This window comes from Anopheles moucheti, chromosome 2 (assembly GCF_943734755.1).
Source record: "Anopheles moucheti chromosome 2, idAnoMoucSN_F20_07, whole genome shotgun sequence".
In the NCBI taxonomy this organism is placed as follows: Eukaryota; Metazoa; Arthropoda; class Insecta; order Diptera; family Culicidae; genus Anopheles; species Anopheles moucheti.
This window is the reverse complement of record NC_069140.1, coordinates 85,649,342-85,674,433: the sequence shown is the minus strand read 5'-3', so window position 1 is coordinate 85,674,433 and position 25,092 is coordinate 85,649,342. Positions and strand designations below refer to the sequence as shown.

Below are 25,092 nucleotides of genomic sequence, written 5' to 3'. Positions count from 1 at the left end.
CAGCGCCCAACCGAAGTGGGGAGCCCCGGATTGAGTTTTATTGAAGTGGAAATAACTTGATTAACTTAATTGAATTGAAATCGATAGACGTTATTTTATCAGCGACGTGTGGGGGCGTGCGCTTGTTCGTGTTTTTTTTTTTTATGTCCGTTATTCCCATCATGTACAAGTGCGAACATTTCCCTCGCTTTGTTCCATTTTCCACGCAAGGGCGCGGTGCGCAATGGTCCTTGGTACCGTTATTACCTGCCGCACCGCATTGTGCATTCAATGTGCAAGGGGGTCGTACCCCCTCCCGGTGTTTGTCTTTTTCGTTGGCTGATTGTTCGCTCAATGTGTGCTCTTTTTATTATAGACACGTATGTTGTCCGTATGACCGGTCGGGAAAATCAAGGGTGATGGAAACGGTTCAGCCAGTGCCCTTCAAAAGTGCGAGTGGCGTGATTTTCCTTCTTTCTTCCTTTTTTGTCGAAAGGTTTATTTTTGCGATGATTGGCATGCTCGTCTCGTCTCGATGATAGTTTACTTGGGTGGTAGCAGTATATCCGGATCGATTTGCAATACGCGCCAATAGTGGAGATCGGTGGCTAAAAATATGAAGCCAATTAAATTTTCTGCTGATCGGAAAACAAAGCATAGAAATGCCGCTGAATGGGTGGTTCATAATGAAGTAGTGCTTTGAAAGCTCGTTGTAGGGATTAAATTTAGAACTTTTATATTGTACGCGTATTGGAGTATTTAAAAAAAGGTTTTATTTTTATTTTATTTATATTTCCATGATGACGGCTTTCGCCGTATTATAATTTTGTTTTAATTTTAATTTTTTTTTATGATGAATTAATGATATTAATTAGTTATAATTTTTTTATCGTTAGAACAGAATGGTTGTATCGACTTATTTTACCACGTAGGTGGATAGTCAGTCCTTGATACGGGGAACTTTGTCCGGATAGGATTTTGGTCCGGTCCGTTCGTGTGAAGATCGGCGCCGCTACCATCATGCCACCGGGCCATATGATGAACTTAATAAACGATCAATATGTTTATGAAACAATCGTTTTTGTGAAGGTGGAAACAGAAATTGTTACAAGCGAGCATAATTATTTTTATAATAATAACAAAAAAATAGTATTCGTACTATATGAAATAACAAATATAACCCCATAGTATTCCGAAACCCACTTCATCCTTATATAGGTGACGTGTTTCTGTGTACTCACTATTTAATTTTTGTTAACATTTTAGACATGGAATTTATAGAAAAAAGTGTGAATCGAAAATGAAAAATAAATATGCAAACATTTTGAGTTCACAAAAAAGCTTCACTAATTCACGTTGGAACAAAAGAATGTAAAGTATAGTGAGATTTAATAAAAAAGAACCCAATCAACTTGGCCATAAAGATGTAAAAGTTATGAAAATGTAAAACAAAAATCGTTAATAGGGGAAATATAAATTCTATCCGGCTTGGAGACAGCCAGGACAGGTTTAAAACAAAACAAAAAAAACAACAAACGCTCTTCAATTCATTAAATGAAGAAGTTTCCAAGTGGCACTCATCCTCGAAAGTCAAACAATGTTCCAATTTTACCAAACCATCATCCAATAAAAGCGTAAGCACTATTGATTTGCAGCGCAATCGTTCGTTCAACAATTATTTCAGCAGCATCCGCTGGAGAGCATTAGATTTTTCCGCTTTCCGCGAAAATCCAACCATTTCTCGATGCTACAAAATCTTAAACAAATAGTGCTCTCGAATGACCTGATTCTGGTGAAGTGCCGGATAAAGAAGGTATTTTTTTATGCTTTCATTCTTTTTTTTTCTTAGCTCTCCACCATCAACCGAGACGAGGCCAGATAAGACGAGGGTCGGCAAAAACCCGGACGGGCGCTGCTATTTGACCAGTACGGAACGATCGCTGAAGATGATGGTAAGAGTATTCGATGGAAAAATAGCACCAGAGCGCAGAAGAATGAAGCTGTAGTTTAATAAAATAAAACGATGATCCTTGGCCGGTGAAATGATGATCTCGTGAAAAGGAAAATAAATCAGAGTAATGAACGAGCGGCAGACGCTTTTGATCGCTCGGTTGCGGGTTTTGCTGTTGCTCACGGCAAATACGCTTCGCTTTCGTCCGCTGATGGGTCGTTCTTTAATCTCTCGACTGAATGGGAACGCAAAAGAAATGGTGCCCGGATTGCGCAAAGATGCCAGGTAGGCAAAAAGCATAGTTGAAATCGAATAAAACCAGATAAGTAGAATAGAATAGAGTGTTCCTTTCGATAAAACATTGAATTTTCATGAAGATCATAATAAATTAAATTTAAAACCAACTATAAAAAACTGTTAATAATATAATCTAACTTGACTATATTTCGATTATGCAATTGTAAGAAAATATTCATAAACAGAATAACGCAAAAAAAGTAAAATATTATCAATTTACTTGAAAATTAAAATAAATAGACCATTTTGTTTCAATCTCTTCAAACAATCTCTTTATATCCCACCATTTGAACATCTTATGCCACAAGCCAACTGGAATTGTATCCTCAAAAGCTCACCAAATGTCATCGCCTTTTTCCCCTCCACTTTGCAGTAGACTACCGCGTTCTACGCTTCCAAAAACGCTGCGAAATACCGGACGATTCGATCTTCCGTTGACCGTCGGGATAATGGAAAGCGCTGAACCGATAGTTTTATAATTTTATAGCCATTCATTTATCAAAGCTTCACATCGCGTGCTACCGATAGTGCTGAAGCCACCGGGAACACGCAACGGTACCGGATTGGAATGATACCCCGAAATGCGAATAGTTCTTCCGGTGCACAGCACGGGATTTTCCGCACCGGGACACCAATTTCCTCGCGTGCTCGAAACACCGATACGGCATTTCGGAACACGCCGGTCGAAAAACGAATAAAAATCCATTATATCGTCACGCAAATTTGGCTGAGGAAATTTAATTAAAACACATTTTGTTGAACCGGGCACGATGACGTGCACCGCAGCACAATGCAGCTGGCCAGCCGGATGACACACCGAGGGGCGGGTGGAATGCAGCAACGACAGCCAGCAGCAGCGGGGCAGAGTGTATAATTTGCAACGATAATAGTGCAACAATGCACCGGTTCGGAAATGGTTCGTTTTCAATTTCAATTCCGCGGGAAGATCAGAAAAGATATCAATTAAATTATATTTGATGCTGAATGAAGCTGTCAGTAGGCTATTTTAGTGTCCTGCTGCTGCGTGCGCCACAGTGGGGAAGCTGGTTCGGAAATTGAAACATGCGTACGGTGAATGGCAACTAGATTTTGCGATGAAATATTGTTTTGTAGGTCCACTTCGAACGTGGTTGATGTTAATGTTTATCATATAAATATGAAAAGAAGAGTTTATATTAATCTTTTTCCTACGCATTTTAAAACATCATCGTAAACTGTTTGAAATAGTTTGTATTAAATGCATTAGATAATTATATAAGATCCTATTAATCAGCTTAACCAGCTTAAGACTGTTACGTCGTCTAAATCTATTAAAATTACTAGAAAGAATTTAATCGATTAATTCGGTACAATACTCCGAAGTCTCCAAGTCCCTCGGAAGACATGTTCGTTTATATAACTGACGTATTCCTATTCCTACTCTAGCTAACAGAGTGTAGATACTAAAATCCTTACGAATACAGGGTTTCAAAAAATGTGAGGGATGTAAAGGCAATTGAGGGTAATTCAGAAAATATGAGGGCAATTCATTGAGGGATAATTTCAGTCATTGAAGCAACTCATAAACATTTAGATGGTAATAAAGCACTGTTGTTAAACTAATCAAAAATTATCTAAGTAAACTAATTTATTTAATAAAATATAGCCAAAATCTAAGCAAACCTCAAGACAATGCAACTAAAAATAAACGATAACAGATAACTGATTGCTCTCAAGAGCGTTTTTGACGAAATTCCCCAATATGTTTGCAGTTTTTCCCTTTATGATTGCAAATTTCTCTTCATTGACTGAAAATATCGGTTGAAATGTTCCCTTATATGATTAGAAACCCTGTAATTTACGTCATTTTAAAAGCGTCAGTAATAGCAAGAGGCAAACAAGCCTTACTTTTAATATGAAACAAAACCTAATTAATAAACCTCAATTGCAATTTATACAGTTCATATATTTTCAAATAACTCAACCCAAGCCTTGATATATTAGTTGGCCAATTCATATATTCTATTGTTATATATTCACCCCACGAATAAACGGAAGTTAAATTCGAGTTCGGAGAGATATTTTCAACATGCATGGCATTGTTTAGCGCCGTTATCAAAGGCCATCGGATGCATGAAATCATGCCTCTTTCGATGACTTAATCGTGAAATAATACTCTCCGATAAAACGACAACGTCACTGCCGCCTGCGAACAAAATCCCACAGCTATTGAGTAATCTAAGCGTGCGAGTAATCTGGTTACTTCTTATCTCGGAATATATTTGACAGTGCAAACTTAAATAAGAAAGCTACACACGAGCACTTTGGTATCAGTTCGAACGACGATCGATAGCTACTGGTACGGTAAAGGCGCTCTTGCGACACCATGAGGTTCAACCACGTATTAATGGTGCTCACTTCGGTGGCGTTCAGTTGTGCTACGGGAAACTTGCTTTGTTCCGAGGAACAGTTTAACGGTTTGGGAGGATCGTTGCCCAGTCCAGGGTCTCCGTCAGAGTACTCGAGATGCGTTCAGGGTGCAGTGCATACAGTTCCCTGCGCGAACGGTCAGTACTTCGATGCGCACGTGCAAAAGTGTTTGTCTGAGCCGGTTGTGCAAGAAATCCGATGGGAAGCATCCTTCCAGTTTGAGGAACTGTGCAACAACCCGAACGCTGTGGAAATTTTCCCCAATCCTACCAACTGCTCACAATACATCATCTGCTACGGGTTGGTACCGATCGAGCAAAACTGTGGCTATGGATTGCTTTTCAATCCGCAGCTCAACACATGCGATATTCCGACCAATGTGATATGTGGATACAGCTGTCCGGCGATAGATGATCCCCTCAACCCGGTATGGCTGCCGGATTCCAGATTGGAGGACTGTTCGAGGTACTCTTTAAGTCTTTAACCCTCCGCACTAGTACCGGACGGACGTGCGTATATGGCGATTAAAATTCTTTCCCGCCTTATCTTTCGCAGGCACTATCTGTGTTTTCAGGGAAACCCACTCCAGTTCTACTGCTCCAACAATCTCTACTTCGACATATTATCACGAACCTGCACATATCCACAGTATTCGGCATGTAGCGTGCCCGGTGTGGACTGCAGCGCAAATACGACTGTGAACGTTGCAAACCCCAGAAGCTGTACCTCGTACTACGTGTGTGAGGATGGATTTCCTCACTTTAGGAATTGTGGCTTCGAAGAGTACTTCTCGGAGGCGCTCGGTGTGTGCATTCCCGGTACATGTGAACCGGGCACCACCACAACTTCTGGAACGACAACGAATGAGCCTAGCACAACGACCGTCTCGTCCGAGACGACGCCATCATTTGAATCCACAACTGCTATCGAATCTACGACCACCCCATCGGAACCGGAATCAACCACCCTTGCTCCTACTACACTCGAGCTTACAACGTCTGACGTTCTGAGTACTACTACATCTACCTTTGAAACAACGTCTGAAGCTATTACGGACTCCACTACCAGTACTGAGTCTTCTACTCAGGAAATTTCAACGACAACAACGGAGACATCTACGTCGGAGTTAACCGAAACAACCACGGTCGAGATGACAACAACGTCCACCGATTCTACAACTACAATGCCGGAAAGTACTACCGCAGTATCTCCATCTACCGTTGAAACAACTTCTGAAGATATTACGGACTCCACTAGCATCGACATCAGTACTGAGTCTTCTACTCAGGAAATTTCAACGACAACAACGGAGACATCTACTTCTGAGTTAACCGAAACAACCACGATCGAGATGACAACAACGTCCACCGATTCTACAACTACAATGCCGGAAAGTACTACTGCAGTATCTCCATCTACAACAGAAACAACGTCTGAAGATATTACGGACTCCACTACCATCGACATCAGTACCGCGTCTTCTACTCAGGAAGTTTCAACGACAACGACGGAGACATCTACGTCGGAGTTAACCGAAACAACCACGGTCGAGTTGACAACAACAACTACGGAGATGGTTACCATCGATCCGAGCGAAGTTTGTGCAGGACTTGATCTTGCTTTTCTACCCTACCCGGGTAGTTGCATCATGTACATCGTCTGCCTCCTCGGAAACGGCGCTGTGGCGTCGTGCGCGCCAGGGCAAATATTCAACCCCAACACAAACACCTGTGCGCCGGGCAATCAAGAAACTTGCACTTTCACCTAATCCACTACCGCAACTTAACTGATCGAACTGGGCTTCCAATAAAGTGTGTTCATATTCAATCAGAGACCAAAATTCCCAAACCCCTGCGCATTATTAGAAGACAGGGTATAAAGCACTAGCCTGTTTCGAATGTACTACAGCGCTGCTGCACTCGCTACGTTTTGAAGGTAAATTTATGGCTATTCGTGAGCATCGACCATGTCGTCCAATGTTCGCCACCAGCGCGCACTCGATCGACCACCCTGCCAGTCCTGCGAGCCACCTCCACCAGGATGCAATCCGTTTGCATAAAATGCCAAAAAATATGCGCTACCGAGCAACATTTGAATATCGCTGTGATTATAAATTTATATTCGGCGAAAGAATGCCACAAAAGGGAGGAATACATTTCTGCTCGACAACCAGCTCCACGGGTAAATGCAGCTGCCCTGTCCCATAGCTGTCCAACCCTACCCGGCCTGTGGCGGCCGGGCATAGGTGTCTATAGGTTTTGGGACATATATCCACCCAGTTTCGTCGCTTCAGCAATTTACCACAAACCGGGTTCCTGTGTGCTAAGTGCGAGGGCGTGTGAAAAACCACGCTTTGCACTCCCTCCCCCCCCCCCCAACAAATGGCGGTGCGAACGGCGCGGCCCGGTGGGGGAAAATAATGTTGAAATATTTATATAAATTTCAGATTTTGTTTTTGTGTATTTTATTGATAACGCAAACATTGAAACCCATTCATTCACGCCGCTACCATCGTTCCGGGGTAGCCTGGTTGGGGTTTTGCGAAGCTCGGTGTCTGGAGTTTCCCAGCACGGAGTTTTCCGTGCTGCTCGTACGGACCAAACCAAGCACCAATGCAAACGCGACATCAGACATCCATTTTGCCAGCCATGCCACATGTGTGCTGCACACGGCATGGGTTTTTGCAAATTCCCCGTATCTGCATGTGGCTTTGCTCGTTTTGATGCCGAGTGAGGAACTGGAGCAAAAGAAAGCACATAGAAGAAGCTTTTCGTGTGACGGAGAGGAGGAAAAACGCGGTGGTATGTTGACTTTTGGATGCTGTGTGTGTGTGTGTGTGCTTTTGCGGGGATAGTGTTGATTGGAATTTATGCCGTCTGATACGATGGGGATCAGTCCCGCACTCCTTCGCTCATGGGAGTGTCACAGCGGCCACCAGGCACCAGAATCCTATTTTCATCATCAGGTGGCGATAAATAAAGGTGATGGCATCATTTTTTGCCGGTAGAAACATTCATTATCTTATGGTGTTTGTTAGCACAAAATTTTTGCTCTAAATAAAGTGCAATAATTATTGCAGTTCGATTGATTAAGGAACATTTTATCCCAAAGAACCACTTGCTCGGAAAATCCAGCAAATATTTGACATATTTGCTTCGAAACTTGCGTTACTATACGTTACTATACGTTACGTTATCATTTATAAAAGTTACTCCAAACACTTTTCCGTTTTGTGCTGCATTGAGCCACGACATTGACATTTTGTTTCGATTTGTTGTATCTACTATATCTAATCCTTTGCAATTCGTTAAGTTCAAATTGGCCCCAGCTTCTTCTCCGAGCTTGATAAATAAAGGTTCGCATTTAAAAATCCATATTGAATCGTCAATATTTTTTGTTCTCTTAATAGTGTAAAACCATAAAAGAGGGTCTTTCACTTTCCACTTTATGATTGTTCATCAATGTCAACTTTTTATAATTTTGTTTTTTCAAAAACCCTGTTATCCAAAAGAATTCATTTAGAACCATGAGTAAAATCTGAAACGTAGGAATATGTTTAAATTCAAATTATAAACCTACGAACAATTAGTCAACAAACAGCATTATGTTCCAATAAATCGAACAATTATTTGTTCTTTATAATTCCTGAAACAGAAAGAGTTATCAAACCAACCGATTTAACTAAAAGATTTGCGTTAATTCTATGGTATTGTGCACCGTTAATAAATAATTCCTTCGCGTTACTATATTTAAAAAAAATGAAAATGAAAATGAATAAAAAATAAAAAAGGTCTCGCAAGTTTATAAGAGCTTTAACAGAAACAAAAACAATAGAAGTTGATGTCCTTTGGAAAAAAAATCAAACTAAAAGAAATGCAGTATATTGCAATGCGCCCGTCGGGGATTGAAGTTAATCGGAAATGCATCTCTGCCCAGGAAATGCAAGTTAAACCATCATAGCGATACGAGAAAAATGGTATTACTGCAAATTCAACAGCACGAAGCGTAGCACGAAGAAGAAAAAAGCCAACCGTTGCACCAACAACCATAACAAAGTAATGGCCCCGGGCCCATTCAGCCCTAGATAGCGGGTAAGAAAATGAAGGATTGAAAGCACACAAAAAAAAACATCCATACTCAAAGATCGCCCGGGAACGATCCCTGAAGGGGGAGGGGAGGGAAGCTCCTGTAACTCGATAATTCATGAATAAAAACCATAAATTGAATGAATAATTTCAACCCTCTCAAAACGACAGCCAAACAACAAACAAAAGTATGCGTCTCATCCATGCACCCATGCAACTCAGTGCTCGGGTACGTCCGGTCCGGCATCCGCGGGATGGATCCACGATGGAAAATAATGAAATATTTACCAATGCATTGACTGGTGTACGGTCGACGCGAGACAGGACATAAACATGTCGCAAGGCTGGCACGAACTGTTCCACCCCCCAAATACCTCCCTCATACACACACACACCCACACAACCATGTACACTCAAAACAAAAAAATTGGGCTGCAGTTCACGAAGTAAAACAGTGTGTGATTTATTTGAATATTTGACGTTATTCAAATTTCCGCTTATGACCATTCGGAGAGCATTCGCCGTGTGCGATGCTGGATGTGGATCGGTCTGACAAAAAAAGGGGTACAAACAAGCTGCATGTTGATTTTTCGGGCTGGACAAAGAACAAAAAATAAAAGGTGTGTACTAAAATATTATACCAGAATAAAAACGTGCGTATCGTATGCAGTTGATGACAGGTTTTGCTCCGGTACAGTAAACTATGTTGTGTAACGCAATGCATCGCTTTGAATGCATCACAAATACAGAGGGGAAAATGCATTGATACTGGGCAGAAATAAAAAAAATCGTCAATATTATTTATCTATGATTTACGTATGGTGTGTTCGTGGTCTATGTTTTGTTGTCAAACAATTTGGGTGATATATTATCATTATTTAAAAAACAAAGCAGATTTTGGACATTAAATTGATTTACAAATATTTACAGAAGTTATGTAAATTATTCTTTTCGCGTAAATATAACACAAAACAGATTAAAAAATTGGCTTTTATTGATAATTGATAAAACACTAGCTGTGTTTAGATCTTTTAGCTACACATTTCCGTTAGAATTAGGTCAATACTTTCGCTTCTTGCCTACCCTCCGAAAGCCGATTTCAATAATGGCCACCACAACACCCCAATGACAATCCTTTAATAGGCAAGTTTTGATTTGTAACACCGGAAATTAAATTTCAAGAACCACCGAGAAAAGGTCACCCAAACGGAGGATGTTTCCACACAACTCAAGCGTGAAACATTTTTCACCCACCACCCCCCGAACGGGTGGTGCTGTCTTCGATTGAAAATCGAAGTGACACGCCGGATGGATGACTGCGAAAGGAACCGGCCGGCGAACATCCGGAGCAGCAACTCGAAAGGTCATCCTGCCTGCTCCGATCGCTGCACTGACGCCCCAAAAATGGAGACGCCCGGTAGCTCACGAATCGTGCATCGACCGGGCGGTACCGAAATTTATGGTAATGATCAATTACCATCCGTAACAAGCATGTCGAAAGCTGTTTGCACCCTTGTTCGTAATGGCGTGCCTGGTGTGCGAGGACGGTAGGCCCTTGTACGAACAATATTAGGTCACCGACAAATGTCTTATCCATGAAATTGACTGCTGCCCGGCACTACGGTCGCCCCAAATCGTCGCTAAGGAAACGATGCGGAAGGACGACATTCAACGATGTGGCTGCGTGTGTTGGGAGAAAAGTTCCCGGTGTCCCAAACCGGTAACCCGACCGGGCCCTTAAACCGAGCAAAACATCATCAAACAACAATAAAGTGATAATTTTATCTTTCGGTGAAGATTCGGGCGGTGTTTCACCAAGTGGAATTGTTCCTCCCGGAAGAGCGAGAGGAGAACGCTCCGGGTAGCCGATGCGGTTAAGCTTGAAGCTTTTCTTCGCATTCTGCAGTGAACGTGGTGTCTTCCGCTCGGGTGAGCCTGCGAGGTTGTTTTGTTGCCCAGCACTACAATGACTAGAAAAGGGGGACTAGACGAACATTAAGGTCACCCTGTCGACAAGAACCTTAGCGTAAGATCTTACCGACATTCCAACAGCAGGATATGGTGCAAGGAAAAAAAAACCACCAGCACACCGTACCACACCGACGATAACATCCCGAAAGCCTGGCAGGACACTATAGATGCTATCCCGGGCAATACGATCCCAGTCCAACCCCAGTCTCCGGCCGGAGTCGTAAAGTCAAAATTGGAATCAACCGGAATTACTGTACCGGCTTACATATGTCAGCTGCTGTGTTTCGTTTACCAGACCCTTTTTTTGTGGTTGTTGCACGAAATTTCAGCTCAAATGGAAGGATTTGGAAAATCTGACTGTAATTACCACGTCCAGGGACCAAAACAGGGACCAAATAATCGCAAATATTGATAGTGACCGAAACCCGAGCAGTTCCGCACTGTGAACGTACGCATAGAAAGGATATTACATGCGTACGTCACTGGCAGTTAGTTGGCAGCAGGCGGTGTGGCTCCGTTTGCGAGAGAAATGTGATTGGATTACGAAATTCTCTCGTGCTTCGTTCGGGTCTAACGATGTACCGAATTGATGGGTTTATGACAATCGCAAAATCGTTCACCAGTGCCAGTGTGTTGTCGTGGCCTAAACGTACAATAAAAGCTGCCGAAACAATAAAGATTACGAGATATTACAATTAAGCTTAATCTTCACAATATAAATGATTTCAATCCTTCGCAAGTAATACAAATTAAGGTAAACAATATTCCGAAGGAAATAGTAAATTGGTTACGTAAAATTTCATTGGGATTTAGATAATATACCAGTTAAATGAGGGCTCTCAACTGAAAAGTTACAAGCACAGGTAACATATCATAAATGGTATAACTTATTTTATCGAATGTTTTACTATTTTTTAAAACATCTTTAAAATTGCGGTCATCGGGAAGTATCAAATCTTAATCTTAATAGCTATTGTCAAATTTTGACACAACCTGCCCATTTTAGAGGATCGAAGTTCACACCGGATGACGGAAGAGGGCGCCACCGTCACTGGGAATAATAAGGGTTGCATAAATTTTGATTGTCTCTTACCGTAATCGAGGCTGTTAAAGATTTTACTGACATAATTCGAAAGTTTGTAACAGTTCCAATACTACCGTAATAAGAAATTACATTCTACTTTGAGTTGGTAACCAATTCTAATGCTTGGTTGTATAGGGGTCACTAATGTTCAACAAAAGTTCAAGTGAACCTAGTTGTCTAAGAAAAGAAATAAATAAATCTTAAAATGCCTCAAAACTACAAGGTGACATCAAGCTAAGTTACTATCACTGCCCCTAACTGTCACTCAACCTCAGCTGTCAAGTTTAGCCTCAACCTCAACCTCAAGAACTGTCAACCTATCCGGTTGTTTGTAGACTTTTATCGTGAGCTTTATTAAATACAGGTCAGAGCGTTTCGCGGAATCAACGCCCCTCCCCTGAACCGGATGCCACTCTAACGTCCTGCTACATTATTCAACAAGCTGCGAATATAATGGCGCGGATAAAAATTAAATATTAACCTCACTTTCGAGATCAGAGCATCGCAGCTTCTTAGCATTCCACCGGCATCGTCCTTCTCGTTAAGCTGCAAATAATTCAACCCAGCTACTTGGATTCCACGGAATGTACCTGCCCGTTAGCAATGCTTTACCATTTCACCTTTCTGCCGCGCTTGCTGCGGAGGTGACAAAAGCTGCTCAAATTGATTATCGTTATCCTTTGCCGGATCAGCCAGCTGCCATGCGTCCATGGTGCGAGTGATTCATTGGTGAATGTTTTTTTATGAGCTGCTGTGCCGGTGGCATTGGAAGGCTACCACTACGGAAACCACTACATTCGCGCCGTAAAGGGAAACGAATGTCTTCACCGTATACACCACGGTGATGCAACCCATTCGGGTTCCTGTTGGTGACTCGCTTCATCCCCTCTGGCTGACGCTAACCCACCGCCGTCACTGGTCTAATTCGGAAACCATAAAAATCTCCAGAATCCATCAGCGTTCAGGCACGGTTTACGGATGTTCCGATCGAGCTACGGGGAGGTATAAATTTTTCCGTTCCAAAGATTGATTCACACCTGCACTCCGGTACACCTGCACCGCGTTATGCGATGTGCTCGTTCGATTCGCTCCAACGCTAGGAACCTGTCCGATCGAAACGGGCTGCTGAAACTGGTGGGCACGAAGCACCACGTGTGGATTTAGCGGAGCAGCCAAGCAGCCCAGAGCACACCGGCACGACACTGCAGATATTCTGCGGTACGATCCGATGTCGTATTTCAATCGAGACATCTTGAAGTGGCATAAAAAGGAACACATTACAGCAGGAATTCCTGCTCGACTCGACGACCGGGAGCACCAAGAGCAGCCGTGTGGCAGCCGTGATCGGATCGAACCCGTTACACTCATGATTTCTTTATCAGGGAAAATTTATCTGCTTCTCTGTATTTACTTCTAAAATAAAGAAAAAGCAGAAGAAGAAGAAGAAGAAGAAGCGTAAGTAAATCCCAAAAGCAGAACACAGCAAGAAACTTTTATCGCAGCTTTAGTGTTTTATATTTTATTAGTGTATTTGTGTGCTTTTCATGCAACATAAAGCTGGGTTTGTATTCAAGAAGTTTTCCATCTCAACTTTTACATTTGAAACAAAGAAAATAGTCTTAATGAATTTTAGTGTTTGTTTCGTAGAACTTTCGAGTAACGAACTAATTTTAAAGTACTCCAATGATTCTGCTAATTTTTGAAATTTAAATCCCAACGCTCACTAAACTCTCAAAACCTTTTAAAATTGCACATCTGTTCAATCACTCGCCTTACTCACGCCTCACTCACGACTCACTCACGCCTCTCACTCAACCCGGGAAGAGTTGACTCACACTCTTAACCCGCTCGGATTTGCTCGGTGCCAGTGTACGGTTCTATTTGTCTGGGATGCGTCTGTTTGCCGTGCTAATGAATGAAGCTCTCGTCCGGCTGTGTTTGCACAGGGGGGTGGCAAACTAAAAGGCACATTTTAATCAGCAAATCACCATTTCACACTACTTCCATAAGGTCGGAGCAAATACACGGCGGCCTTTGTGCAGCATCGTCTGTTGGGGGATGTTTTTATTCCAAAATTTTGTTCTCTTCGCTTACCTTTTGCAGGAAAATGACCAACCGCTTTGCTACATTCTTGTGAACGCGAATTTATCAAACGGTTGGAAGAGTGTTAGCTAGTAGCCAAATTATGAGATCAAACGAATGATTTCATTGAAATTTCGATTATGATTTCAAATGCCTGTTGAACTTGCTAACAGCTTTGGTAAGATTGATTTTATGTGCCAGATCGAAAGCACCTTCATAGAACGAAATGTGATTCGAAGGACAGCGCATCTACATTAATCACCCAATCAGAACCTGGCCGCGCTCAAGAATGGTTTGTGTTTGTGGGAATGGCGGAACAGAAACTAATTGAAGTTTGCAATTTGATCGTGACGTTTGGTCCAATCTTTCGATATACCAATACATGGTGGCTTTATTTCCTCTGATTTCTTTTTTGTAATTAACTTTTGCTGCAAAAACAATAAACGATTGAAATAAAAATTGCTTTTATTGTATAATTGTTTTAAAAAAATGTACAGAACAAAATCTAGTCAACAAATCTGTGTCGGCGTGTGCGAAACCACCAACACGGCCAACAGTCTTTTATTGTAAAATAAATAAATAAAACAAAAAAACACCATAACGAGTGCTGCAGCCATCTACATCCCTTAGCCATACCACCCTTAGCTTCATGGGAAGTTTTTAATAAGCCTTAAGTGGTGTGTCAGTATAAAAAGTTCGTCGGGGCACATTTTTCCACCGCGTGAGTCAAGTGCCGACCTTATAAAAGACCGGTAGACACAAAATAAAACACACACAAACGGGCGCTCTTACCGGGTCTTCAGCATACAAGCATCCGTACATGTGCGGTGCGCTCCGGGATCATGACAGCACATTCATTATACTGTTTCGTAATTTGATTTTGTCGCCAGCGCACGATACACGCGGTGCTTGCGCTTTATTTTCTTATTTATTTAGCACCGGAATGCCGTGCGGCCACACTATAAGCTGCTCGAGTCACGCAGCCGCTGGTATAAGGCGGCAAGGGTTTTTCAAGGTGTTAACAGCATAAAGGGATAAAGTGGAAAGTTCAACAGTGGCGAACAAGAAAATGCAAGCGTAGCTATAACACGCATGCTAGTTGCATCTAGGATGCACGCGATATACTCCTTGCTAATGTAACGAAAATTCTTTTACTTACACAGACAGATTGAGGAAGAAAGCGGAATATTCTAGCTGATAAATTGTGTGATAATTATTATCAATGCATTACTTTCAAAATATTTTATTACTTAATTCGCTTGTAATCGAGCTAAATTGTTAGAATATCCATGAAGAACAAAAAGATTAGAACAATTTAAAATCCCTGTGAGTAGCGAAATACGTCTGTTCCGCTGCTTCATGAGATTGTTTAGAAACATCCCGTCAACAGCCTTGAACAACAAAGCCTTAAAATGATAAATTTATATCGATTTTTATATTGAAATGATTTATAGATAAATGATAAATTTATTTAAATAATAATTTATTTTATGTGATTTTTATCACATTTATTTGCAAATTTATCTAAGGCGCGATTCGTCTGTATGCAGAAAATCCCGAAAAACTGTTCACAAATATTTCCTGTTGAGAATAATTTCCGTTTTTTATTAATTTTTGAGCGTTTGATGCTTATTTTAGATTTCAGTTTTCCCGGATACCACCAAGAAAAGAGCGATTTTCTAACAATTTATTAATAAATGCTGTGAAGTGAGGAATTATTAAGTATAGGATTTTAGACTAAGATATTTTATATTGCAGTACAGTTTTTGTTTAAGTCTTAAACTAATCTGAACTTAACTTAAAAAAAAACTAAGAAAATAGTAATTCAACTGTGTCACTCCGGAGCAAAGAAAGTTTGCAAAGCGTGACATTTCGCATCCACCCGATACGATTGATCTGACAACAGGGCATCAGCGTAAGTGCAGTGTAATTTGAAGATGAAGATCGAAGATAAAGCTAACCGTTTTGTTTTGGGTGATCTAAACTAAGCTGCTGGTCTGGTTGACATAAGGGGGCACATCATTTATCCTGAGTACTTATTAAACATGGGATTTAATAAACTTTAATAGTTTTCTTCACCGGCGTACATGTAAAACGAATTTTACATACAAATACTTAAACTAAAACAGGACAAAAATCAGTTGTATTTTCTTAATTGAAGAAAATAATTATTCTGTTGCTTTTAATAAATAAAACAAATTAAAAACAACAAAGAAGTAACCAAATTACATTTCATAACATTCGTTATAAAATCGATCACCCATTGTGCGCTGAAGCATTTACCGTGAAGCGTTTTCTTTCGCACATTGCTGCCACAAGCGTCAAAATGCGCCAATCTCTTATCAGTTCTTATCTCCTCTTCCGTGCAGCGAAACGTCAACCCGGTGCGTATCTTGCCGTGAATCGACCAGTATCGAAGTTAGCTATCAGAAAGAAAGGTTCAGCGATAGATTCGTTCATTGCTGAACACAAAATAGAAAAGGGGGAGAGTAAAAAAGTTATAGTGCGTCGTGTGAATAATGGGAATCTTTGCTTCCAAAAGCAAACAAAAAAGCAGTGAACGAAAGACTTCCTCTGCACAGCGGTCGGAAATGATGTCCGACGGCGAACGATATACGGCGAACAGTTCGTCCGTAACAATGACGAAACAAATAAGGGTATCGCAAACGGTACAAAGTACAAGAACTTCAACAGCGACTTCGCGAACTATCCGATCGACCGGACCGGGGACAACAACGAGCATGCCTACGCTAACGTACAGATCGGTTTACAGTAGACCATCGCTCTCTGCATTGCCCGATGCATCTGTGGTGCGACCGCCAAGGTGAATCATCGTTTCGAGAATTGATAAACAGCTCCAATCTTCAACATCGATAATATTTCATCCCCTTTTGTTTTGTTTTTGCAGTACACAAACTTACGAATTTAGCAGGCCACCATTTTCTAATACCACCACGTGAGCACATTCATTTATATTATTGAAACGCGGCCTAAAAAAATGGTAAACCATATTTTAACCTTTGTGATATTTTTATTTTAGCTATACACCCGCAACGCATGGAAATGAGTACGACCTGTCCAAAAAAGCGTACGTGCTTGTGTTTCATCATAACAATTTCAAGATAAATAAGTTTAACAGAGAAGGCAGCTCGAAGGACATGAGAAAAATCGAAGAGATCCTTCGATATTATCGATGCGATAGTCCTGATATCAATGAAAATAAAACCGTTCGGGATGTACGCAGGAAAATGGAAAAAAGTGAGTAGTTACAAGCTTCAGTAGCATTGCGGATCAAAAATTCTACTTTCTCCTTTTTGTATTTTGTATTTTAGTATCAAAAAAAGACTTTACCGAGTACAGCTGCCTGATTGTGTTTATTATGAGTCACGGAAATGAGCAGGATTCGATTATGGCGTACGATGGCGACATGTACTCATTGCAGAGTGATATTGTGGAGCACTGTACTTCGAACCGCACATTGAACGACAAGCCGAAAATGTTCGTCGTGCAAGCTTGCCGAGGAGATGCGAAGATCGTGGCCGATGCAACACGCTCAATGAGCCACAAGATCGACATTATTGCCTTTCAAAGCTCCTACCAAGGTAAGCGACGGTAATGTTGGTTGCTTTCTGTCGATATGTAACGATAACGGGGTTCTTCACGCTTGACGTTCTAGGAACTGTATCATTTCGTCACGAAACACATGGCAGCTTCTTCATACAAGCCTTCCTACAGTTGTTGCACGACAACAACCAGCAAAGCATCGTCGTCGTCAACGAAGAGCTAAACAGAGAGTTCAAAGCGAAACAGTGCGTTAAACGTTGGGGCGAACAATATTTTACAGTATCGTTACCATTGACATTCTGTACCAATAATTCTCTTTGCAGCATACTACAAACCCCGACAATGACGTCAACGCTGCAGAAAAAGTTGATATTTGGTAAACTGCTTCGACGACCCTAACTCAATCTGCTCATGGAATGTTCAATATGCGTATTAAATAAGCAGCAAATAGCTTTACACAAAGAAATGACGTCGCATGATGCGGATGGGGTTATTAGCCCTACGCATCGAACAAAAGATACAAGCAAGGTCACTCGTTATCAACGCTTTGCTTTATTAAACATCGGTGAGATTATACAGTGGCAGCACACAATGCAACGGAAAGGCTTTCAGACCGATTAAAAACGAAACATTAAATATTCACTTGCAATTAGATAATGGTTCGATAATTGCTTCGTACAAATTGGACAGATAAACATCAAATAAAGCACCCGATTTATAACAAATGTCACGCTGCGTTTAAATCGTTTGGATATGCTTTGTTCCGCCTGGTTGCTTTAGGTTATTCGACTTAGACGTTATTAAAACAAGATCCTAGCAACGTAACAGCAAATACATAATAACCCTATGTAGGATTTCGGTTGGAGCCGTCCAGTGGTCCATTTGCACGCAGGACTGACTATTTAAGGATAAACGACAACGGCCTCAGGCTTATCAATTTTAGCCTCCTCCAAGCGCCTGAACATTCGCAGCTCGCTTTAGCTACACCTGGAGATCACCACAGCAGACAGATTCCGTGGCGGATTAGCCGGAAGGGCCTCACCGCGTGTTTGGGTCCAGAAAAAAAGCTGATTCAGTAGTAGAAAGTGTATGGATTATGCCAGGACAGGGCTCGAAAAGCGACGCTTTAACCATCTCTGTATGATAGTGGGCACCCCTTTTTCAAATTCTAGGGCCCTTACTTACACTTAGCCCAGGCCTTCTAGGCCCAGATTGTTCTGCCACTGGACATATTCACAAATCAACCACGTTATACTAGTTGGCGGAAGGCAACGTCCGATATCGGCGATATAACTTACAGAGGCACAAACGTCGGCTCGGACATCATTCTGGTGATGGTAAAACTCCCCCAGAAACTCCCCGTGATAGGGCCCAAATGGAAGGCAGCGTATCAGTTGACGGTGAAAACCTCGAGGTGGTAGAGAAATTCTGCAAGGTCTGTGTAGGATAGAGGACGAGAAAGCAATTTGACAAGTAGCCAAAAGTTCGTTACACGTGATTTGACGTTTGGACGCCCGTTTTCCATTCAAATGTTTCGTGCGTAGTTGTGTTGATTAATCGGGCCGGTCATAGCAACAAGATGAATCGGATTTTGTAAAGCGATCATTTGGCAACGAGTAGGTAAGGCTCTTCACATATGAGGAAGAGGATGAGGCTCATCATATCTCCCGGTTCACAGTACGGCGTGAAAGTCTGGTACCGTGTGATCAACCCTTGGTTTCAGAACACTAATAGGTAATGACCACACACCACTTTATAAAACTTATCAACTGATTTAACTAAAGGCATTCAAAACGAAGGAAAACTTTAACGACCAAGTTAATTGTGAAACTTCGCGATATAGTAAACAAGTAGGCTAGACGCAAGAAATCTTATGGCACTGATACACGCTGAGAGCTCGAGCGAGGCGAGAGATCGATCAGCCCCGGATTTTGACAGTTACACGCTTCAAACGCCAAACGAAACGCTTAAGCAAAATGGCGGTCGGCTGTTAGTTTATATTTTGAAAATTGGAGGTTCCGGCCATCATCTTCTAAGCCACTTTGCATTGCAATGCTCCTGCTAAGGATTTGTACCACACACGCAAATATATGTTGTGTTGAAGCTCCCAGCCCCAATTGTCTCATCTTGCATATGTATTGTGCCGGATACCGGTGCTCCCGATCGGTACCTGCCCGATAAGTTCTTGTTTTTTAATCGTGAGGGAAGATATGAACACACTGTAACGTTAGTCACACCTTACATGAATGCACCTTGCATGAACTATGTATACATATGATGATATGACAGTGAATAAACATTCGATCTGGAGATGCCATCCTGAGCGGAGGCCAAACAACACACACACAGCACCCGAATAAGGGTGATGCGGCGCTGAAATTTTTCAGTAAAAAAATATTTGTTTACAACATCCTTTGAGAAACAAACAAGCAGTCAGCTGATGATGGCAGTTCAAGCGTTGAAAATTGAGTTGTCAAATCTCTCACCTCGCTCGAGCTCTCAGCGTGTATATGTGCCATTACACGGGCGACCAAACGTCAAATGAAATCCAAAATGGCGAACCCCTATCTTACAGACCTATACAGACCTTGGAAATTCTGCTATCTTGGGACGGTCGTGCAGGGGAATCGTGCATACTACGAGCTTCATGGTTTGCTGAGATCCCAAAGACTTCGAGACTCCACGAAATGTGACATATGACGCACATTGATTTTGCCCGGTGGTCCTTTATGGACATTAGTCTTGGACCATCCGAGCGAAGGCCGCAAACGCTCTGGAGGTGTTTGAGCGACGAATTCTTCGAACTATTTTTGGGGGTGTGTGGAGTAATTATCACATTATATCTTTAAATTATCTATAAATTGACATATGGGCGCCTGATAGCACTCAGAATGTATCCCGATTGTTTATTAAACATGGAATTCAATTGAACGATTTATTGATTTATTGACTGATGTCTTATCGGTTTTTATCTCCTCTTTCGTAGAACGAAACGTCAACCCGTTCATATCTGCCGATGAAGCGACCAGTATCGAAGTTGGGTGTCAGAAAGAATGGTTTACCGATAGGTTATTGAGCACAAAATATAAAGGCGTGAAAAAATTATAGTGCGTTGCGTGAATAATGGACAACTTTGGCTCCAATAGAAAAACAAAACAAACTACCTCCTCTGTACAGCGGTCGGAAATGATGTCCGACGGCTACAGGCCGACCGGTTCGTCAGCTACAATGACGAACCAAACAAGGGTATCGCAAACGGTACAAAGTTCAAGAACTTCAACAGGGACTTCGCGAACTATCCTATCGATTGGACCAGGGACAACAACGGGCGTGTCTACATCCATGGACATACCGGTCCCCAGGAGTCCTACGCTCTCTGCGTTCCCCGATGCATCTGTGGTGCGACCGCCAAGGTGAATCATCGTTTCGAGAATTGATAAACAGCAGCAATCTTTAACATCGATAATATTTCATCCCCTTTTGTTTTGTTTTTGCAGTACACAAACTTACGAGTTTAGCAGCCCGCCAATTTCTAATACCACCACGTAAGCACGTTCCCTTACATAATGTGAACCAGGTAAAGTATATTTTAACCTTTGTGATATTTTCATTTTAGCTATACACCCGGAACGCCTGGAAATGAGTACGACCTGTCCAAAAAAGCGTACGTGCTTGTGTTCCATCATGACATATATGATGACGACATATATAACAGAAAAGGCAGCTCGGAGGACATGAGAAAAATCAAAGAGATCATCCGATATTATCGATGCGATAGTCCTGATATCAATGAAAATAAAACCGTTCGGGATGTACGCAGGAAAATGGAAGAAAGTGAGTACTTACAAGCTTCAGTAGCATTGCGGTTCAATAATTCTGCTTTCTCCTTTTTTGTGTTTTATTTTGTATTTTAGTATCCAAGAAAGACTTTACCGAGTACAGCTGCCTGATTGTGTTTATTATGAGTCACGGAAATGAGCAGGATTCGATTATGGCGTACGATGGCGATATGTACTTATTGCAGAGTGATATTGTGGAGCACTGTACTTCGAACCGCACATTGAACGATAAGCCGAAAATGTTCGTCGTGCAAGCTTGCCGAGGAGATAGGAAGATCGTGGCCGATGCAACACGCTCAATGAGCCACAAGATCGACATAATTATTTTTCAAAGCTCTTATAATGGTAATATTGGAAAATAATATTTACACAAAGTTAAAATGTCGCTTTTATGTACATTTTACATTCTAGGAGCTGTGTCATATCGCAACGTTATAGAAGGAAGCCTCTTCATGCAAGCCTTCCTACAGTTGCTGCATGAAAACAACCAGCAAAGCATCCTCGACATCAACGAAGAGCTAAACAGAGAGTTCAAAGCGAAACAGTGCGTTAAACGTTGGGGCGAACAATCCTTTACAGTATTCATTACCATTGACATTCTGTACCAAAAATTCTCTTTGCAGCATACTACAAACCCCGACAATGACGTCAACGCTGCAGAAAAAGTTGATATTTGGTAAACTGCTTCGACAGTCTTAGCTCATTCTGATCATCACATGGAAAATGGACAATGGTACACGGAAAATTCAATATCTATTTTTATTACACAAAGAAACAACATTATGATGGTGAAGGGTTTATGGATAAAGCAATATTTTATAACTCATAACGCATTACAAATAGCTAAAAGACATCGATTAGTACAACATGTTATGCAATATGGATTTTCGATGATCTTAAGACACAAATCAGTTATAAACAAAGTGAATGAAAGCAGTCAGGAGTAGAACGAGATAGCAAGAAAAATGGCGTTCTCGATACATACACAATTATGTTTGCAACGGAATTAATGTTTTAAATTATGGAATTATGAGAGAGAGAGTTCTTCCAAATGCGCAGCAAAACAATAGGAATTGTTACCAACATTAAAATCCGCCGAAATCGAAGTCTAAAAGTGTACAATGCGTCAAGTGGAAATAAAGTAAAAGTATCAATTATATTCACAACACCACAGCGGCCACTTTACATTGTGTTTTCTCTCGAGATATGACAACGGACACGAATCCGCTGCAAAATGTTTCTACGCTTATATCTCTACTAAAGGCTTTGTACTGTTAATGTCCCTTAGGTGGCTTTCGCATTGCTCTAAAATTTGTAGTGTCAACGACAACCGTCACGCAGTAAACCTATGGTATTGTATGAAGGTGCTTTACAAAATCCTTTCAAACACGATAAAACCCACGATCCCAAAACCAAGCAAAAATGAAGAAGTTATCTAATAACTTAATAAATTCGTACGGGACAGATTTATTTACTCAACTTTTCCGAAACATAATGGCAAGAAAATCAGAGATCAAATTACTTAAAACTTTATTTTTAATTCTAAAACACGACAACGTCCACATTTGCCGTTGTCCGCAAAGAATACTCCTCAAAAGGGGGGGAAAAAATGCAAAGGTTCATCCAGGAATGTGTGCAGCTTACAGCACATCAGCACATTTTAATAAAGTCCATCCGTCCAAATTCCAATCATCCAAAGAATCTCATCAAAGTAAGATAATAAATCCAATCGCATCTCCTTCAGCCGACAGCTTGAGCGCAACCGTAAGAACAAAAGTTTACCAGTAGCAACACAAGCATCCATGGGCATCGGACTTCCGGCGGTGGAGTTGAGGAGGAAAAATTCAAAAGTGAATTGCTGCTCATCGATTTGTTTAATGAAAATCGCTTTCAGCCCCGCCTCCGCCTCTGTTTGCGCCTTCCAGCTCCGGAAGCGTCCATTCGCCGCTCTTACAGTGGTGTTTTCCATTTCATTAGCCTGCTCCAAGGCGGAAACTCAACTCGAAGAAAGTGGAACTAAAACAAAAAAAAAACAGAAACGAAACACCCAAGGAACCCAACTCCACAGAAGCGAGAGGTAAGAGGCTCACAATCTTTTAAGTTTATCAAAATTAATCCCACCAGGAAACCCCTTTTTTCCAATGCCCGGCCCGGGTATCAGATCCATGGCACTGCTGTCCTGTCCGGTACACGAGGATCGAGCTTCTCAGTGTTTGATCCTTTATTTTCGTTCAAATTTTGATTATTTTACTATGCAACGGTACGAACCAGAAGCTAGCTGATAGAGCAAGCGATTATATATGCACACAAACACACACACACACACACATAGAAGCAAAGCAGCTGAGGCTGGCTCATTGGCATTCGGGCAAATTGCTACCCCGAACCTGATAGCAAACGATCGTATTTAACTCAAGCTCGAGGTGCTTAACGATTACTCCTGGGAGGTCGTGTGAAAAGATAAACCATTTCTCGGGTCTTTATGCTGGAATTGCACAACATTTCCGGGTTGCACCTAGAAGCGATGGAGCAAATGTGTTGCAGCACATAATTAAAAAATGGCCGGCCCTTAGTTGAGATGCAGACCGACACAGCAGTTGGTAAGTGGCTGTTTTTTTTTTCTTTTTCTCTCCCCGTCCCAAAACGGTACCGAAGAGCCGGACCTGGGTTTCGTGATTCTGCAACAAACTGTCTGGGCTGCTTTAAAATGGTGCATAGTACAGAGCGAAAGAATATGAAAGCACATCAAAATGCTCCCTTTGTTGAAGGCAATCCAAGATGTAAAGTTTGCGAACTAAAAAGAAATAAAAATGACAAGAGAACAAAAATAGTCAAATATTAATAAAACGCAGATTTTTTTAGGGAATTTTATTTGTGTAAGATAAATTAAAAATGACAACGAATAATTAATGCATTCGCATGGCCATCATCCAAACATCTTTATAATATAAATAATAAATATTAACCTTAATTTACGTGTGCTTACGTACAAGAAAAACCAATAAATATTTGATCAATTATTTGACTTCTAGTTTAGTTCCTAACAACAACACAGGCAAAACATTCTATTTTGCTCCATGAAACTAAAAATAGACACAAAGGCACATTACTTTCGCCGGTCCGTCGTACCGGGCCGGGGTGTAAATTAAATGAGCAAATTCAAAAAACTTCATCTTTCACCGTAACATTTACGGTTGATTAGGAAAGTTTTTCCACCGGGCCAACGATGGTGACGGTGTAATTGAGTGGAATAGCAAGTAACGAAAGCAGGCAGAATAGTAACGAAAACTTTCACTAAAATCAAAGTTTGATCCTACAGGTAAAATGGTGACTACATTGTGTACGTGCAGATACGGTGTGTAGCAGATATTTCGCTCCAAAAGGGCAACGGTTGTCGCACAATTTTACGAACAAAATATTGCCCCAGATTGTTCGTTGCTGTCCACCTTGTTTGTAGAATGTTTTGATTAAGTTTAATAGGAAAAAAGAAATAAATGAACAACAGTGAAGTTACAGTTATTTTGCTTTACCTAGAAACACCTTAGGTATTTACTACAGGACGGTAGAAAGAAGCACTTTAGTAAGACTGAGAGACGATAAATTAAAATTAGTATGAACGTAGTAGTAGTAGTAGCGTTGGTTAAAATTACATGCCACATCAATAGTACAGTAACGCTTTGTTTTGTTAGAAATGGTAATTTGTGCTTCGAGGTAAATGCAATTTATTCTTTTCAAATATGTGTGCATACACTGCTTGTGGTGCTCTACGTTGATTTCAACGATGATTTTCAACCGTTTACAGTCCAAAACCATAAACATGTGCGATAAGAT

At 41.2% G+C, this 25,092-nt stretch overlaps 3 protein-coding genes across 3 annotated transcripts; all 3 read left to right on the top strand.

Annotated features, from left to right (window-relative positions):
- The first annotated feature begins 4,592 nt into the window (after positions 1-4,592).
- On the top strand, positions 4,593-6,404 carry LOC128298361 (uncharacterized). Its single transcript, XM_053034111.1, has 2 exons — positions 4,593-5,101; positions 5,192-6,404. Exons 1-2 carry the CDS (start codon positions 4,593-4,595, stop codon positions 6,402-6,404), a joined length of 1,722 nt encoding a protein of 573 aa, XP_052890071.1.
- A 10,048-nt stretch (positions 6,405-16,452) lies between these two features.
- LOC128299668 (caspase-14-like) lies at positions 16,453-17,894 on the top strand. The gene is made up of 5 exons (XM_053035692.1): positions 16,453-16,682; positions 16,899-17,116; positions 17,191-17,460; positions 17,535-17,667; positions 17,746-17,894. The coding sequence occupies exons 1-5, from the start codon at positions 16,453-16,455 to the stop codon at positions 17,819-17,821; spliced, it is 927 nt and encodes a 308-aa protein (XP_052891652.1). The 3' UTR covers positions 17,822-17,894.
- A 2,870-nt stretch (positions 17,895-20,764) lies between these two features.
- LOC128299658 (caspase-1-like) lies at positions 20,765-22,352 on the top strand. Its single transcript, XM_053035682.1, has 6 exons — positions 20,765-20,835; positions 20,920-20,967; positions 21,039-21,256; positions 21,337-21,606; positions 21,673-21,805; positions 21,885-22,352. Exons 1-6 carry the CDS (start codon positions 20,765-20,767, stop codon positions 21,958-21,960), a joined length of 816 nt encoding a protein of 271 aa, XP_052891642.1. The 3' UTR covers positions 21,961-22,352.
- The last annotated feature ends 2,740 nt before the right edge of the window (positions 22,353-25,092 follow it).

Excerpts from the sequence above, each read along its gene's own strand:
- LOC128298361 (XM_053034111.1), top strand. The coding sequence starts at position 4,593 with ATGAGGTTCAACCACGTATTAATGGTGCTCACTTCGGTGGCGTTCAGT. Across the intron at positions 5,102-5,191 it reads AGATTGGAGGACTGTTCGAG|GCACTATCTGTGTTTTCAGG; the intron begins GTACTCTTTAAG and ends TATCTTTCGCAG.
- LOC128299668 (XM_053035692.1), top strand. The coding sequence starts at position 16,453 with ATGTCCGACGGCGAACGATATACGGCGAACAGTTCGTCCGTAACAATG. Across the intron at positions 17,117-17,190 it reads ACGCAGGAAAATGGAAAAAA|TATCAAAAAAAGACTTTACC; the intron begins GTGAGTAGTTAC and ends TTTGTATTTTAG. Across the intron at positions 17,461-17,534 it reads CTTTCAAAGCTCCTACCAAG|GAACTGTATCATTTCGTCAC; the intron begins GTAAGCGACGGT and ends TTGACGTTCTAG.
- LOC128299658 (XM_053035682.1), top strand. The coding sequence starts at position 20,765 with ATGGACATACCGGTCCCCAGGAGTCCTACGCTCTCTGCGTTCCCCGAT. Across the intron at positions 20,968-21,038 it reads CCAATTTCTAATACCACCAC|CTATACACCCGGAACGCCTG; the intron begins GTAAGCACGTTC and ends TTTTCATTTTAG. Across the intron at positions 21,806-21,884 it reads AGAGAGTTCAAAGCGAAACA|CATACTACAAACCCCGACAA; the intron begins GTGCGTTAAACG and ends TTCTCTTTGCAG.